Below are 19,389 nucleotides of genomic sequence, written 5' to 3' on the forward strand. Positions count from 1 at the left end.
GGGGGCAAGTTGTAAAGAAAGCAACTGCCACCGCTCAAAATCAATTTATTGAAGTCTCATTATGAAAATAAATAAGTCTTTTCCTATGAGTTCTATAACAGAAATTTTTAGCTAATAAGTTATATCTTAATAACAAAACTGTCAGTACTTTAGTACCAGTATTAGCACTAGTACTATAAAAGGACAGATAGATACCTACATCCTAAGATATCAATGGGGAAAATGAGTTAAAGAGGCAAAATGTTAAAATATTCCAAGTGCCCAAGAAAACAACAATATTCCATACAAGACTCTGTGGCAAAAGGGTAACTTAAATTGCATTAGGTGGTAATAGAAGGAATTCAACTGGTTCACACAGGAAAGGGACGGAATGGAAGGAAGGGAGCCTGGCAAGCAGCTCAGTGGTAGAACTGGGAGGACTCCAGGTTCTGGAGGACACCAAGGGGAGAAGACCATCAGCAGCTCTTTGGCCTTGGTAGCAACAAGCAGGGGCTGGCCTTATTAGAGAAAGCAGCAGACATGGACTATCTCTTCTTCTTCTTCTTTTTTTTTTTTTAACTTTTTTTATTGAGTTATAGTCAGTTTACAGTGTTGTGTCAAATTTCAGTGTAGAGTACAATTTTTCAGTTATACATGAACATACATATATTCATTGTCACATTTTTTTTCACTGTGAGCTACCACAAGATCTTGTATATATTTCCCTGTGCTATGCAGTATAATCTTGTTTATCTATGCTACATATGCCTGTCAGTATCTACAAATTTTGAACTCCCAATCTATCCCTTCCCACCCCTCTCCTCCTTGGCAACCACAAGTTTGTATTCTATGTCTATAAGTCTGTTTCTGTTTTGTTGGACTATCTCTTCTGACTTCTCTCCCCTATTCCTCTTTAGTTCTCAAGAGATTAAAAAGACTAACCCAAAAAGCTAGTGAAAGCTAGTGATACAGTGTAATTTCAGGGGCCCCTCAATTACCCCCAAATGCCAAGCCCCTACCTTTAGTAAGGAACTATCATCTTTAACTGAAAGAAGAAAAAGCAAGTATAGTTGATTTAACACATCTCATTTATACTTAAGTAAATTCATCAAATCACTTAGAATAAAGGACTGAAGTTCTAGCTATACTCTGAGGAGGACTTCCAAGGACCATATCTGTGTTATTTGATCCTGCACACACCCCACCTCCACAGTGATCTCAGGCTAGAGAGCTGCCTCCAACTGAGCCAGGTTCTCCCCCCATTTCAATGTTAGGTGAACAGTAGATACAGAGATGGATGGCTAACAGAGGGGAATACAATTAATACGACAAAGTCCTACAGAGAAGTTTCCAGAAATTCTGCTGTTGAGGGGCCCAGCATAGCCTTGGTTTGCCTTTCCTTCTCTGGTCTTGGCTGTCTGCTGTTGGTGCAGCCTACGTATATAGTGAAAAGTAGAAGCAGAACACAGTGGTGTTTCTTCCTGGCCCAACTTTAATGAGAACATTCCTGTTAATGCAAACCAACACCACTCTGCATAATTTACGAAGATTGTTTATTTTCCAACTTGCTGGTACATGGCCGTGTGTTCCTAGTGGATCAATTAATCAAGTAACTACCCAATTAATAACTTTTCACAAGAAGTCATCTTGGCAAAGATTTAACTTTTGCTTTTCTACTTAACCTACCCTGGCATCATGAATTGCAAGAAGACCCTACTAGTGAGGAAATAACCAGCCTCATCACTTACTAATTCTGACTTCAGTCAAATTATTCTGACCTCCTGGGTTTTCTCATTTATTGCAGTAGAGTGAGATTTATTGTAGTAGAGTGAGATACCTGAAGAAATTTACCATTTTTAAAGAAATCTTTCCCCTAATCCTTTCACTCAGGAATCAAAAGAGTTTTGTTTGAGAAATAATATGTATAAAAATTACGGGTAACTTGAAAGTAAAAGTTAAAAAAGTACTGACATTGAGTCATATTCACCGAAAACTTTTACACCACACCCAAGATGTCAATTAAAGGTTGTCTATCTTTAAGACAACACCTAAACACTGAAGCGTGGACTGACTGGGACCCCAACTTGGAGGGAATGCCCCATGCCTGTTCCTAAATGATATTAACTGCCAGTTCAGGCCATTAATGTTGTTAATAATAACAAGAAATAGTATTTATCATTTATCAACTGCCAGACATTTTCCATGCATTAAATTAATTAATCCTCACAATTTTATGAAGCAGATATTACTGCTATCCCTATCTTACAGTTAAAAAAAAACTTAAGTTGTACAAAATTAAACACTAAGTAGCAGAATACAGGAATACAAATCCAGATGTACTTGCTCCACAGCTGAGGTCTTACCCACCAAGAATTTCATTCACATCCTTACACAAAAACTATCCTGTGTTTCTCGTGCCTTGGCTCTGATCACTAAGAGGTATCTTGGAATGGTGGCATTTAACCCCTAACCATTGTCAGACACTTCTGCCTCAACTGACTCTCAATGGCTGCCTTGCAAGGTGTTTAGCCTATTAAGAGAGCAAATGAGAACATGCAAAACTCTTTCTAAAGTACAATCTACTCAGCTCTAAAAATACGTAAAATAGTTAATATTATTAGTAACAAGGTAACTATAAGGATTAAATGTGCTTATACATATTGAGCTGACAACAGTAACAGACACATAAGAAAAGCTCAATAAATCTTAGCTATTATGTCATTTTGGTGAATTACCTAATCTGCCTTTTCCTTCATAATGCAGTATGAGACAAAGAAGGAGGGTATATGCCTTAGTTGAATTCCTTTAATATTTATCATAGGATATACTCTCGTTTATTATTCTAAAACATAACCCTCACTAAATCATGCATACATAATACGAATCATGACTACAGTATCTTCCCTGCTTACATATTTCTAACAGTTTACTATAAATAGAATGAAAAACTGTATCATATTTTTAAAGCAATTTAAATGCCAAGAGTATCAACATGTCTTGGTTATTTAAATATCTTTATATTTTAGAAAATTTCTAACATATTATTGCTGCTCACTCAATCATTTGAAATACAAAGTGAGAACATGCAACAAATATAAATTATTCAAAATCAAATACGTTAATTTATTTAGCTTCCTTCCACTTACCTATGTAAGGAAAAATTAAAATGGAGAAAAAGTTAAGATAAATTAGTCTTGGAGACTCAGTCCAGATTTCCCAGGATTAGAATCTAAGGGACCTGGATCACCTTCATCATTGGTCAAGAAAAGGCTTGCTGTAATTACAAGAATCCAGGTGGCTATAAAATTGCTACTAAGAATAACTACAGGTATGCCCATAGAAGTTATACCTTTCATCTTCACTATATAGAATTAGAAAAAAACTATGCAGAGGAAGAAATATAATAGTCACTTAGAATATTTGTTAAACTTATAATGAACCATTTATCTAGATAAGTAAGCCTCTGCTAAAGTCCTAACCTTTGTCAAGTGCTTTGTAAAGGACTTGTAGTCTTATGCTGTGTGTGTGTACATATATAAACACCTACATATATACTGGTAAGACAACTGAGGCTTTAAGAGGTGTCAGAAAGTTCTGCACCTAATATTTGGGGGCAGAAACCCAAATTCTGACTTACTCTATCCCTTTTCCATTGTACCACATTCCTTTATGTAACTTGCCTTTTCCACTGCACCATATTCTTTTATGCAACTTGGGTAGCATTTTCCTAAGTATGGTCCACAGTTAATGAGGGGAAAAAATTAAGTCAAGCAAATTGAGAAATGATATCTCTTCTATCGGCCTCTTAGGCAGTCAGTAAGACTGCACATTATTCAAACTACCCTGTACTCAAAAAATTTGTTTACCATTGTCTAACTCAATACTTTCCAAACTTATTTAACCACAGAATTCTTCTATTCTAATACACCTATTAACATCAGGCAGAACACACTTTGGGAAATGTTACTATAGGTTAAAATACTACGTTGAGTACCTAATGTAATATATATTCAGCATACAAAGACTATTTCATATTTACTACTACTCTGGTGGCTGTGAGGAAAAAATATTTAACTGGAACAAGAATTAAGAAACAATAAAGGAAGACAGATCACAGCAAATTTGAGAAATATTTAGGAGGTAAAAGGAGTAACAGAATGGTGACTGAAAGAACAATATTTAGATGGAACTTTATATAAGTTCTCATAGTTCTTTAAACATAATTTTGTTGTAGCACTCCCCATAAAGTATAATAGTTATTACAAAATGACAACCTACGGAATGGGAAAAAGGTTTTGCAAAAGATGAAATTGACAAAGGCTTGATCTCCAGAATACATAGGCAGCTCACACGATTTAATAAGAAGAAAAACAAACAACCCAATCCAAAAATGGGCAGAAGACCTAAACAAGCAATTCTCCAAGGAAGAAATACAAATGATCAATCGGCACATGAAAAAATGCTCAATATCACTAATTATCAGAGAAATGAAAATCAAAACTACAATGAGGTATCACCTCACACTAGCCAGAATGGCCATCATTCAAAAGTCCACAAATGACAAATGCTGGAGAGGCTGTGGAAAAAAGGGAACCCTCCTACACTGCTGGTGGGAATGCAGTTTGGTGCAGCCACTGTGGAAAACAGTATGGAGATTCCTCAAAAGACTAGGAATAGACTTACCATATGACCCAGGAATCCCACTCCTGGGCATATATCCAGAAGGAACTCTACTTCAAAAAGACACCTGCACCCCAATGTTCATAGCAGCACTAATAGCCAAGACATGGAAACAGCCTAAATGTCCATAGACAGATGACTGGATAAAGATGTGGTGTACTTATACAATGGAATACTATTCGGCTATAAAAAATGACAACATAATGCCATTTGCAGCAACATGGATGCTCCTGGAGAATGTCATTCTAAGTGAAGTAAGCCAGAAAGAGAAGGAAAAATACCATATGAGATCACTCATATGTGGAATCTAAAAAAAAAAAAAAAAAAAAAAACCATAAATGGAGAAAAGAAACAGACTCACAGACATAGAATACAAACTTGTGGTTGCCAAGGGGGAAGAAGGTGGAAAGGGACAGACTGGGAGTTCGAAATTTGTATATACTGACAGGCATATGTAGCATAAATGAACAAGATTATACTGTATAGCACAGGGAAATATATACAAGATCTTGTGGTAGCTCACAGCGAAAAAGAATCTAACAATGAATATATGTATGTTCATGTATAACTGAAAAATTGTGCTCTACAGTGGAAATTGACACATTGTAAAATGACTATAACTCAATAAAAAAAACCTAAAGAAGTGTCTCCCCATGATGCAGAGCTGTCTTAAGTACTCAGTGCTTAATGCACAGTTCGTCCATCAAAAACATTATTTAAAGGTAGACACAGGTGCAAATTCTACCAAGACATTTTTTTGTGGAGAGAGGGGAAGTCTTCGTTAAAATAAAGAAAAAAGGCTTTAATTTTAAAAGTCAAACTGTGCTGATAAAACCAAATGTACTGAATATTCTCTATATGAAGTTAATGTAATGAGGCTTCATCTAGCAATTTTTCCTAGTTTTTGTTCCAGTAAACAAACCACATAAAATGGTAAGTGGCCATAAAGCAGTAATTTAAAAAATACAACCTTCTGTCTACCATTTTGAGATCTGAAAAATATGATCTCATTCTCTGATTCCCCAAAGCTCTAAAATAATTAAATTTTAATAAGGCCAACTTACTAACTTTCTTTTTATATACTGTCTTTTACCTGTTGAGAGCTAACTAACTTCCCACTTCTCCATAAACTAGATAACTCACAACTCTGTATTTCTAATCCCACTATGGGCGGGAAAGGGAACATCAAAAACAGAAAGCAGACCAAATCATGATTCACTTTAAATGACCAGGTATAGCATTCTCTTAGTAAGGGTATTAATTTTGGACAAAAGTTCAAATGGGAAATTTTCTGGCTGTATATCCTTCTCCAGCATTTTACTCTTGTGAATCAATCTTTAGTATTGAATTAACAGCTTTCATTTGAATAAACTCTATGAGCCATTTGGCAAAAAGCGATTAAGCTTGTAAATTACCCTGTTAAATAGCATTTATAAATGTCATTCTTTGTGGAACTATAAACACCAGTGTAACACAGGTTAACACCAGTGTTTTAGACATTCTCAGGCCTTTTCAAAGCTGGTACATTTGCCTAATTTTAAGCTGCCAATGGCAGTCTATCAACTTATTCCATCACTATGTCTGTTACCATGGTTAAAGATAAACTGAAGGCAAGATATTTGGAATATAACCAGCAAACATTATATCCTTCACTAACATTTCTATTTTAAATCTATTCATCAGAAAACGAAAAAAAGTTAGAGACTAGCTTTCCAGTATGTCATAAAATAGTTTTCTTCCCAACTCCCAACAGGTATAAGAAGCTTCATTCATTAAAGAGCTTCAACTCTCTTCAAACATTGTTTCTTGGATCTCCTCAACACCTGTGTAAACAGCTACTTTTTTAGGCACTATATCTGGCAACTGCTACAAGCAAATGAATGTCTCCTTTTAAAAGAACAACTATTCCATTTATTTTTTTTTAAGTCAAGAAAATAAATGAGAACTGTAGCATTTCAAAGAAGTTATTATGTACGATGTTGAATTTCCTAGCCAAACAAAACGAAAGACCTTCTATCGCCAAATATTCAGCTTCTAAAGAGGACAAACAGAAAATACTAAGTATTTGGGTGTTTTATGTATTCACAGTGGCTGAACATGGTAAAAGATATCTCAAAACCTTTAATAATAATTTTCCTACTAATATTGTTTGTGTGAACCTAGTAATTTTATACTCAGAAGTCCTGAATATAGATCCCCTTGGAGTCTGCAAACATTACTGTGTAGCAGCCCAAAAGGACATTGCTAGGGAACAGTGCAAGTTTTTTTTTTTTCTGTTTTTCCATTTTCTTTACCCATGGCACACTGAATCTACTATCTCAATTAAGTATAGGTACAGCTTATTCAAAAAGTGAAATTCTATAACTATGGTACAGTTGACGAGATCACCAGACTAGATAAAAATAAACAAAAACAAAACCTTGTTGAGTTCCCTTATTTCTGTGTCTCAGTTTCCTCAGCTGTAAAATTAAGATACTAAAAGGTTAATTTCCAAGATACTTTTCCTTCTCTACATTTCTGATTCCTTAGTAATAAGTTAGATTCCAGCACAAGGCAACTTCAAACAGTGATAGAAAAAAAAAAACAGAAAAAAAGAAATGAGGGTTTCTGAGTCACTGAAAGAGCTGTCAGCAAAACCAGTTTATTGGCATACTTGAATTTTTACCTAAAAAGAAACTTCCTTGAGCCTTCCCTTAGGTTTTGTGTCAGAGCAGTCATCCCTCGGTATCCCAGGGGATTGGCTCCAGTACGCTCTTATCCGTAGATACTCAGGTCCCTTATACAAAGGGTGTAGTATTTACATAAAATCTACACACATCCTCCCATATACTTTAAATCATCTCTAGATTACTTACAATAACTAATACAACATAAATGCTATGTAAGTAGTTGCTGATGCACAGCAAGTTCAAGTTTTGCTTTTTGGAACTTTCTGAAACTTTTTCCAAAACATTCTTGATCCGAGGTGGGTTGAATCTGTGGATGCAGAATCTGTGGATGTGGGGGGCTCACTGTAATTAATTTACCTATAATTTTGCTAACTAATTAAACAAAGGAGATAAGGCCAAAGAAGTGAAAACTCACGGCAAAGGAGCACAGATAAATCACAATGTATTATAGACCAAAGCCACAATTAATAGACAATAACAACCACAGATCAGGAAAATACTAGAAAATGGCCATTTCTATTCCATTTGTAGTTAAAGTCAATGAACTTTTGGAAAGAGTCAAAATTTTTTTAAGTTTGGTTACTTAAAGGAAGATACCAAGAAAATTCATCAAAAAGTATAGTGTATTCTTCAAAAGTACAATGTAAAATTAGGTGGTATTAAACTTAAGAAACTGTATCAGTCCTACCTATTTATTCTATCCACTTTTTAATGCATCATTTGTTTTGTCACCTCCTAAAATCATGATAAAAAAGTACTTCAAATGATCCTAGATAAAGAATGACGTATGCTAAGAAAAAATTATTTGGGCTAGAAATTAAAGCAAAGTATAAAGGAGAGAGCAAATAAATGCAAATATATAATTATCAAATATACAAAAGCAACCTGACCACTTTCTTCAAATGGTGTTTTTCTATTTAACAGGTATAGTAGTGTTTAGTTTAAAATAACTAACCAAAACCTTTCATTATTAAAATTTTTATTAATAACAACACTCCATATTTAGCAAAAGCGAACAGAAGAGAAAGCAGAGAAACAGAATAAAGAAGGCAATGTGAAGATGGAGGAAGAGACAGAATGATGCATCTACAAGCCAAGAAACACATAAACCAAGGACTGTGTTCACAAGAAGCTAGGAGAGTGGCATGGGACAGTTTCTCCCTCAGAGCCTCCCTACAGAAGGAACCAACCTTGCTAACACTTTGATTTTGGACTGCTGGCCCTGTGAACTAAAGAGAAAATACATTTCTATTGTTTTAAGCTACCCAGTTTGTGGTCATTTGTTACGAAAGCCCTAGAAGTCTTACACAACTTCTTATAATATCCTGATATAACCACTGAGTTAATACATTTCATTATCACAATAAACCAAACCATGAAAATACATATGGAAGCACTCTGAAAAATAGATGGTATTTAAATATGTGGTGGTACTATAACATCTTCATTATCATCATCATCCTCCTCACTAACACTAATGTTGTTAAATAAACACCTATGTATATATAATCCCATCTGTATCTTTTTTAAACACCCTCACATTAGGAAGTATCTCAAAAAAAAAAAAAAACTCTGAATATCCACGTAAAATGCAGATAGTAAATCATGCTCCTATAGGGGTCAGGAAGGTGACATAAAAGAAAGGTGAGGCAGGTTCAAGCGCACAAGTATTCACCATGAGGACTGCACAGTACACCCTCAAAACTCATATTTTTGTCTGAAATATTCTGATCTTTCAATGTTGACTTGATTTTTAAAAACTGAGCTAAACCAAAACCACGTTTAAATCCTGTACGGCCCTACGGTACTCCAGGTTTCTCCCTCCGATGTAAATGATGCTAAGCCCAGTCTTTGGCATCCAGCAAATCCACAAGACACACTAGGTGTTATTGCAATAATGGTTTATTACCACTGCTGACCTTTGTGAGAGCATTTCCAGCAGAAGGGCAGAGGCAAAAGCCAGACTGCAGTAGCTTAAGGACCAATGGTTAATGAAGCAGCAGAGGCAACGGTATCATCTTTTCTAACTGGAAGCAGAGTAGTAATAAGAGGGGATAAACAAAGACAGAAGCCTGAAGGGGAGTCAGGGAACATAAACATTCATTACGGTTTGTCTACAGATTAAATAAAGAGCTCTTTTTAAACAATCAAAAAAAAAACCTTTGAAATTAAACAAATGAAGTTTATAAAACTTTCATCAGTGTGTTTTTCAAATCAATTTTAGTACAAGAGAAAGTGTGGCTCGAAAGTCAGCAGACCTGAGTTTTGGTTTTATCATTAATTCATGACTATGATCAAGTTATTAGATCTACAGGCATTAGGTTTCTTATCTATAAAGCAAAAAGTTTACCAGGAAGTAGATGATCTCTAATGTCTAACTATCTTTAGTTACTTTAGACTACATAGTTTCTTTTTCCCTTATAAATAAAATTCAAACTCAAATTATTTATTTTAGAGATACCCAAACTGGAGAGACAGTGAGGGTGGAAAATTTTAATAGCTTCATGACCAAAATGAGGGAGGAAAAAAATCTTGGGTGAAAAGATAAATAATTCAGTAACTAAACTAATCAATCTAATTCTGCTCGGGAAGTCTTATTTTCAGGCAAGTAAGTGACACTGCAAAGGAAGCAGTGGAAAACATGAGCAGTGACTGAAGCAAAGAAAGTTGAGGTTTATAAATAACACTTCATCATGACTTTGCTATACAAGTGTCAGACAACCAACATCAACTAAATATCCACTGTTGTAATATTGGATTTAGAAGTCTGACATTTTAGGTTTCTCATTTACAAGTAAGAACTTTTTTAGCTACATGAGAGAGAATTTTAGAATCCATGAAATAAAGCACTCTAAAAAGTTTTGGGAGCAATTCCTCTGGTAAGTGTGAGGAATATTAAGTATAATAACAGAAATAACTCATTTATTGAAGGCCTACCCTGTGTGGAACACTTTGTAACACTTTGATGATATATGTAATTAATTCTCAAGTAAATATAAGAGTATTTACATACATGAAAAAAAGTGAAACTCAGAAGTTAAACAACTTGTCCAAAATTATACAAGCTTTCGAGAACAAGGATTCATATCTCTGCTTTCCAACCCCAAAACCTATGTTCCTGTTACCATTAAAATATACTGCCTCATACAGTGGTCACTGTCAAAGGGGACAGGCCATGACTCAAAGGGAGCATTCAAGTTCTGTAGAGCTTCTGTTTCTTGCTCTAAGTCCTATTTTATAAACAGGTTACAAATGGTCCTAAACACAAGCAGGTGTTCAGTTTACAAACATATATGTAAATACACATAATATATAAAGTAAATTATAATCTGTATAATTTTTGAGTATATATTATACCTCAATCTATATATGTATGTGTATATATACACACTCTCTATGCATTAATTGGGACTCACTCTTTTTAAAGTCCAGTTCAAACTAGCTCCAACAAAAAGGGGAAATTTTATTGGCTGAATTTATTGGCTATATGACTCAAAGTTCAGGGATAAAGCTATTCTCAGGGTGGAGTGAATCCAGAGACCAGAGCACCAGGCTGGCCTGTGTTTGTCTATTTTTTCCCTATTCCTGACCACTCTGGTGCTGTCTCATTCTCTTTCTGTCCACAACTTTCTCCATGAGTTTTGGTAAAATGCCTAGAGGCTGCTCTGGACTTTCCTACTCCTAGGTCCTCAATGAAAGAAGCAAAGAGTCTTGTCCATCGGCTCTAATTTAAAAGAACAACAACAACAACAACAACAAAAAAAAAACCCAACTATGTAGAAAGACATTTTGGGTCATCAGAAATACCTAAATGGATCACTGTGGTCAACAGGGTAAGGTACCATTTCTGGTCTGGTCTTAGCCACATATCCACCTCTTCAGCCAGATGGAAGGAGGAGTATGTACACATAAACATAAGCACAGAAACAGTCATTAAAAAAACTGTTGAGTACTGACAGCCACTCTAATTTCTCATCTGTTATATTCCAAGTCATAAGATATATTATTAATATTTTTAAGACTGATACTTCAGATTTATTGAACAATTCATAAACCAACCCTTAAAACTTTTTAAAAATTATATTTAAAGTCTATTTAGTCCTTCACAACATTGTGAGGCACACAGGGGGAGCATTACTATCCTCAGTTTACAAAAGGAACTGAGGCTCACAGAAATTAAGCAACACATTCAACATGACAAGTTGATAAATGTCATAAAATCAAATACAAGTTTGCTTTCAACCATATCGTACTATAAGGCACAGTGGTTTAAAATTACATTAAAGATTTAATGGTACTTGTAAGAATATGGTTCAAGAAAAAACTTGAGAGTAAATGTAATAAACACATTTGTCTGAGGACCAGTATTTTTTTGGGAGATCTATTTTGGTAGACCTTAATTTTGAATCTACTACTATAACCAACCAGAGGCAAAAGAGGACTGTAAACCATATACCATCAGCAAGTATTTCTTGTCTATCACTTAGCATGCTTTCAGTTGTAAGGAAATAAAACTCAACTTTAAGTGACTAAAACAATAAGAGGATTTATTATTTAATACATAAGAAGTCCCTATGTAAGACATTTCCAGAGTTAATTAATTTCATGGTTCGAAAACTCCTGACAAACTCAGGTTCTTTCCATATTTCAGCTCTGCCAGCTTCAGCCTACTGGCTAGCTCTCTTCTAGGGAGCAAGTTCACTACAACAGCCTCAGGGAGCAGAGCTTCATCCACTCATGTCCAGAGAGAGGAAACAGATCCTCTATTTCATTTCATTCATTTACCTGTGTTAAATTAGTTAATACATGTAAAGCACTTAGAAAATATCTGGCATATAGTAAATGTTACATAACTTTCACTATTATTATTGTTGGGTCTCTTTTTAAGAGATGGAAGACTTGTCCCAGAAGCTTTCATGTCTTATTAGCCAGAAATGGAGTATGTGCCCCTTTTTAATCCAATCACTGGCAAGGGAAATAGAATTCCATGACTGGCTTAGACTAATCAGGATTCACCCACTCTGAGACTAGATACATGCTCCTTGAGCATAAGGCTCTGTGGAGGACAATGAATTCCCTGACAAAGCAGAAGTTCTTCCAACAGCAAAAAAGGTCGGGAATAGTTTGGGTAGGAAACCCACTGTATTCCAGTCCTCCACACATCCTTTCATCTTAAGGAGCTAAAAGAACAGGAGTGTGGAGATGCTGCAAGGTATGTTCCTACAGCATGGAAAGTTTTCCATGGTATGAAGAAATAAGCCAACTCAAGGAAAGCAGGGAAGGAAAAAGAGGTAGACAGACACATCTGATGGTGCTCTCATCTTGGGATTCAGTCAAGGTAAGCTTCACCAATTTCCATGGTTTAGCTTCAAAGCCAATGAATGTCTCCCATTTTACTAAAGAGTCTGAGTTGGATTTGTCTTACTCACAAAAGAATCATGACTGATACAGGAAAGAAAATCTTAACAGTAAATAATAGCACAGGTTTTTGAAGTTGAAAGCTGAGACTTAATACTTCTTAACTATCTGTGAGACCTTGGACAAATTACTCTTCTAAAATGCCCTATCAAAGTACTTAGTACACACACACACACACACACACACACACACAACTGAACTTTACTAAAAAGGTAGAGAATTTAAAGTTCCCAACTACTGATAGCTGACAGCAGTTATAAATCAAGTTCATGTTATTCGGGCTAGTTTCTCATTTAAATTACTAACTGAATTCTATTGTTGGCTCATATTTAGAAGCTACTAAACACACTCATTTGGGTTTTCTTGCTGGCTACTGACTGCATAAAGGCAATAACCAACATTTGTATTATATAGTTCTTCCTCAGTTCTATAAGCTAAGTTCGCTATTGTACTATTTGCATACAGTGTTGCTAGTGTTTTTTTTCCCTTTAAAATTTGGGGTTATATTTGGAACACCCTTCTCTTAAACATATTCATCTCCTGAAAATACAACCTCACTCTCTCATAATTTGATCTGCATACTTAAAATAGAATCCTACTGGTCATTACTTTTTTAAAAAAAAGAATACATGGTGTATTAATTATTTTTGAAACCATAGAACCTCCTGCTCCTATTTAAGATGCCTCTCTTCAGAGGGGTGCTCAGTACTTAAAAATATAAAAATTTCACCATTTTCCAGTGGGATAGCTGACTCTAAAGTGAGTTACAACCAAACAAATATTCAAGAAAATGAAGTTGAAATTCCTTAGTTTTTATTTATAGTGATACCTCCTAGTATGAAGTGGATACTACTGAATGATAGTCACAAAATCAAAGAATATTAAAACTTTTTAAGTCACCTAATTCAGAACTTCTTCACCTGGGGTTCACATCAGATGTGAAATTTTGTGTTTGTACATTATGCTTTACTGAAAAGAAGAACCTGCAATCACAATTTCAAAGAGATGCATGGTTGAAAAGGCTGAGAATCATTATCTAGTTAATACAGGAAGTGACAAATAAGACTCAAGGAAATGAAATTATTTTCCCATGGTCAAATAATCAGCAATCATCAGCTTCAGTATTCAAGCCTTCTTTTCACTGAAACATAAGCATTCCTGAGAGGATTTTTTTAATAAGCATAAATTTAAGAAAAAAAGAAATCTGTAAGACCTAAGAGCAGTGAAAGGAACTCTCAGGCTGATGATAAAACAAAGTACCAAGATGGCAGATAAGAGGCATGACTTGAGAGCAGTTCATCCAGAATGTAGCAGGGCGACAGAGTTCCAGGAGGGTCATTCCCAAGAAAGAAGAAAAAGAAACTAGTAGAATGCTTGAATGTAACTGACTACAACAAAAGTTCTATAGTTCTGTCAGACACTTTGGAAAACCAGAAAAACTGTTGCACAGACAGGGAATATTATCACAGTACATTACAAGACGGAGCTCTAAACTATGCATCCACAAACATGAGCCCTGAATACTGATTTAACCAAAATTTGTAGTCATGGGAGGGTGGGGGAAGGGGATTGGAGAGTGATCATATAAAAGCCAAATCTTCATCAAATAATCAGAAATCAACAAATAACATCTACAATGAAATAATCAAGAAAAGGTGAGGGCCCCTTGCCCAATACTTTCTGGAGACAGCTGAGTAGATTCTAAACAACATTTACCACTCAGGTTGCTATACAACTATTCAGTGACAATTAACTGTTCTGTTGCAAAGGGTTAACAATCATCTTAAACCTCAATGTCGCCCACAGAGACCCAGATTTTACATAATCCTTTCCTCTCTTCTTGTTTCCTCGTGCCCTGTTTCGGCATGAAACTAGCAGGGACAGCAGAGAGGAGATTATGGTATAAGGTATGGGATATCTGGTCACTGATTTTGGTTGTTATAACTTCATTTCTTCTGCATTTTTATAACTTGGGCTCCTGACGCCTGATACTGTCTTATGAAAATAAATCCTTTACCATGAAAAAAAGAAAAGGCAAGGAAAAGATGCATAAAAAAATTAAGTAAATATCATTAAAAATAAAACAGTGTGATTTAACAGGGCATTAGTCCATTTTGAGCAGGACAATTCTTTGGAATATGAGGCTATGTTAGAGCAAAGGTCAGCAAACTAAGGCCTGTGGGCCAAATCTAGCCCATTACTTGTTTCTGTAAATTAAGTTTTACTGAAACACAGCCATGCCATTCATTTACACATTATCTATGGCCGGGTTTGTAGTCTAACAGCAGAGTTGAATAGTTTTCAGAGATCTATGGCCCTGAAAGCCTAAACTACATACTATCTGGCCCTTTATAGAAAAAGTTTGCCAACACTAATTTAGAATATGGCATGACATTTAGTATCTGTGATTCCTACCCACAAATGTTAGTATTCTCCCGAAAGTTAGTTATGAAAACCAAAACTTCACACCCTATATTTGCAACCCACCCTCTCCAACTACCTACCAGAGACAAAGAGTAGCAGAACTTTGGTTTGAGAACCACTGAGCCATAAGCAATTTCAAATGACTGCCCCCAGCGATCAGAACTCAAAGGTTGGGTGAAAATAGGAAAATATTGAGGGAAGCTTTTTTTTTCCCCAATAAGCTTTGAAATACTAATGCATCTTTCAAAGTATTCACATGTACTTCTTCAAGAAAATTAAATTTAAAAGCAAAAGAGAAAACTAGAGCAAATCAAATCTGGTTAATGGTTCTGGTGATTCTCTAACATAAAATATGTGATTACATTTGCTAGATACAACTTGTTATGACTGCTCTGGAGAATTTTTTTTAATTGAAGTATAGTTGATTTACAGTGTTGTATTAGTTTCTGGTGTACAGCACAGTGATTCAGATATAAATATATATTTATTTTGCGGGGGTGGGTGTTGCACATATCCAAAGGAGCTAGGTAAATGATCCTCAGATAAGAAGGGTGTTAACTGTGCTAACTGAATGTGGGTATAATATTTCAAACTCCCCGATCTCAAAATGGTCAGTCAATCTAGTATATTCCACAAATGATTTTTAGAGAAGTTTGAAATGTTCAAAGTAACAAGCCAAATAGATAAAATGTTTAATAAACATTATTAACTCTCAAAAGTATCAATTAAGAGAAAAGCTTTCAAAGATCAATACAGAAAAAAATTTAGTTTTCTTTAATTCAGTTTTCTTTTAACTGGAAATTTAAAAGTAAAGATGACACTAATGTAGAATCATAAATATTGAATAGCATGATCAACACCACTACTTCCAATTCAGCAATTTACATAAAAAATGTGATATTGTATATCTGTGGTATGCTCTACCCAGAAAATAACAAATCCAAAGTCAGACTGTATTCTTAGGTTTGTAATCTTTAAAGTGTTCTACTTACCACTTATTTCCTATTCAACTAAATTTTAAAACTGTCTGATTTTCCCATACATAGGAGAAGCTTTAAATATATAATTATCTTTTTTAATAGAGACCTAATGAATAAGGCATCAAAAATGTTTTAAAATGTGAAAACAAACATAACCCACTACATACACTAAAAATTTAAGACACCACATATAACAATACAGTTTAAAGATTGTAAACAACACTCTTCAGGGTAAACAGTTTACTGTATTTTCCAAAAGGAATCAGAACCTGTACTTTTATAAGAAAACATTGTACTGGTAAACCTTATTTTGAAAGTAGTCTGACACTTCTAGTTAAGTACTTATGATAACTATTCCTGAAACATCAAAATAAACATTTTAATATTTCAGTTTGGAAAATACAGTCTCCAAAGATTATTTTACTGAAAAGATTCAGCTGTTGAATTGTAACTTACAAGAAACAGATTAAAACTGTATTTTCCCTTGATATAAAAGTTATAAAATAATAGCTCTGCTAACCTAGCTTTCTTTTAAAAGAAATACAAGAAAAAATTTAATACTTTCATAAAATGCTGATTATATCCATAATTCTGGAAATTTGGTTTATATTATACCTGAAACTAATTCAGCTACTTTGACAATGTGGAGTAAAAAGTAGAGAAAAAATATTTTTAAGCATCACCTTTCTAATTTACTTAGAAGTAAAGTTAGCACAAGGAGAACCATAATTTTCTTTCCTGTCCACTCAAAAGATCCTGAAATCTATGTGCCACTATTTTAGATATACATAAATTCATCACATGAAAAAAAGCATGCATTTTTAGAATAAAAACACTTAAAATGTTAAAAACTTTGCCTATCAACTTACCTTCTTTTGATACCAAACTATAGCATCTGTGACTTTGGACGCCATTTATTCCACTGAAATCACACATTCGTCATTTTAGGCTGTGCAAGAGAGAAAAACATACAAACGACTTTACTTCCACCTTCTAAAAGGAGACTGAACAACATGCATACATAGCACTCTAGTTACTTGCAGAGCAAGGGGTGTATGACTATACTTATATTACACTCTTCCTCATTACTATTTTAGCAACAGGTTCTCTTACGTAAACAAAAATCAGTTGCCATAACAAAAGAATGATCTTTCTACGTGAAAATAACACTTGAATTTTCTTACAATTAAATTGTTTTTTTTAAGTCTTTTAAATAAATTTCAAAATTTTCCAGGGTATACTGGAAATTTTTCATTTATAAATTCACATATGATAGGAATCAATCCATTCATTCAGTAACAGATCAATTTTAGTTTCTGTCTAGGAAGTAGTGTCAATTACTGTTGCTAAAGGATAGCTTGATAGAGTGCCAAAATTTATAATCATATTTAATTTTCCCTAATACTCAGTAAACACAAAGTTGAACTAAAATCAAATACCTGGAGAAACCTAATTAATGTATGCTAAATACTAAGCCAATATCAGAATTATTTACAAAGGAATAATTAATATTAAGGACTTTCCACATATCACAGTTTTGTTAATATTTAGAAATTTTCTACAGGCTATTTCATAAGCATCATACTAAACTTAATGGTTCCTTAGCCCTAGAGAGAATTAACTCCAGACTGATCCCAGTTAACTCTAGAATACTTTTCTACTCATAGTACCACATCAGCATGGAGAGCACGTCTAGGAGGGTGTTAAGGATGAGCCTACACAGGTTCAAAGGCAGATACTGGCCCTAGAACTCACTGCAGATTAGGATCATCTAAGGCCGAAAAACAGATCTCAAGGAAATTCTAGAAGTAAAGCACCCTGCTGAGCCGATCCTAAACACATGCAGAATTGCAAATGCAGAGTTGCTAATACTACAGAGTTTCCCAGAGTAAACAAAGTATCAAAAGTTTTATATACCATTCTTGGGAGCATCTTAGGATTCAAATATAATGAAATTACCAGCAAGTTCAAATATTCAGATCAACTTCTAAAATTTAAGGCAACATTTAATTAATGCCTGTATTTTTGTCAGTGTTATATAGATCAGATTATTTTATTACCTTTCCTAGGGTACTGATTCCATCTTTATCTGATCAAATTCAACAAAACTATGTTTTGAAAATCCTTATAAATTCCCTAGCATCATGAAAAGAGGAACACAGAGTTAAATATTAGCTTCACTAATATGTAATACTGAAGAAGTCTCTTAATCGCTATGATTTAGTTTCTTTCACTTATAAAATTAAGAGTACCTATTTTTTCCTTGTAAGATTTTTGTGACTGATAAATAATATACCTGAAATTTACCAAACTCTAGTACATATAGATGTTTAATTGTAATTATTTTATTAGTAACTTTTATATTTAAAAATTCTCCATCCAGGAACTGCTAAGTGCTTATATTTCCTTTTTTTAACATGGCAAAGTTTAGAGAAGAAATACATGCAATGAGTTTTTGTTGACATTTAAAATAAAAACAGCTAACTGATTATTATTAGGTTAGCAATGTCAATTCTCAACTACATACACATGGATTAAAGATTTCAAAGTTCACCTCCTCTTAAGTTTCTCACTCAGATGTGGCTACCTTCATTTCTTTCACCAGGGTTTTTTGGGAAACTTGACTTTACTGACTTAAAATCTCCCATTTTTGTTTTTCTGTCCTTGAGGCCTCTAGGGATAACACATTAATTTTAATCACATTTCATTCTAAAGGCTTTCCCTTAATTCTGCCAGAGGATTATTTATTACAGCATTACACCTTCATTATAATTGTCTGTCAAGACAATTGTGCATGTTTTCCAAACTGGTTAACTCCTTCTCCCCACTCCTGTCCCCACCTTGCCAAATGCAAACTACAAAAGATGCTACAAAAAGTATGAGAATATCAATTTTTTACTTTACTGTCCTTTACTTTTTTCTTGCCAATATTTTATTATAAATAGAGTATAACTTTTAAAATTGTTAATCACTATATTGTACACCTGTAACATACAATATTTTACATCAACTATACTTAAATAAAAATTGTTAATTAAAAAAAGTAATTCTGGTTGCTAGCTTGTAAACCCTCTGCAGACAGGAATTTATCTTATCTTTTATAGCATCCACATTTTCTAACACATTAATACCTAGGTTCAGGAAAGGAAACAGAAGAAAGGTTTTAAGGATGTAGAAAAGGGATGCAAAAACATTTCAAAAAGTTTTACTCTTAGCTACATACATGTTATTTATACTTA

The 19,389-nt window shown here is 34.3% G+C and overlaps 1 protein-coding gene across 15 annotated transcripts in view; it reads right to left on the bottom strand.

The window, feature by feature from the left end:
• Window positions 1-19,389, bottom strand: part of PHTF2 (putative homeodomain transcription factor 2) — a 164,887-nt gene that overhangs the window by 122,402 nt on the left and 23,096 nt on the right. For 14 of the 15 annotated variants that reach the window (XM_072965158.1, XM_072965157.1, XM_072965159.1 and 11 more), the window contains exon 2: window positions 17,020-17,099. The exons of the other annotated variant lie outside the window; for it this stretch is intronic. In XM_072965158.1, the coding sequence (XP_072821259.1) occupies window positions 17,020-17,064 (45 nt within the window). In that variant the 5' untranslated portion in view covers window positions 17,065-17,099. The remainder of the gene's footprint in view (window positions 1-17,019; window positions 17,100-19,389) is intronic. 15 annotated transcript variants of the gene reach the window in all.

Source organism: Vicugna pacos, chromosome 7, assembly GCF_048564905.1.
Source record: "Vicugna pacos chromosome 7, VicPac4, whole genome shotgun sequence".
In the NCBI taxonomy this organism is placed as follows: domain Eukaryota; kingdom Metazoa; phylum Chordata; class Mammalia; order Artiodactyla; family Camelidae; genus Vicugna; species Vicugna pacos.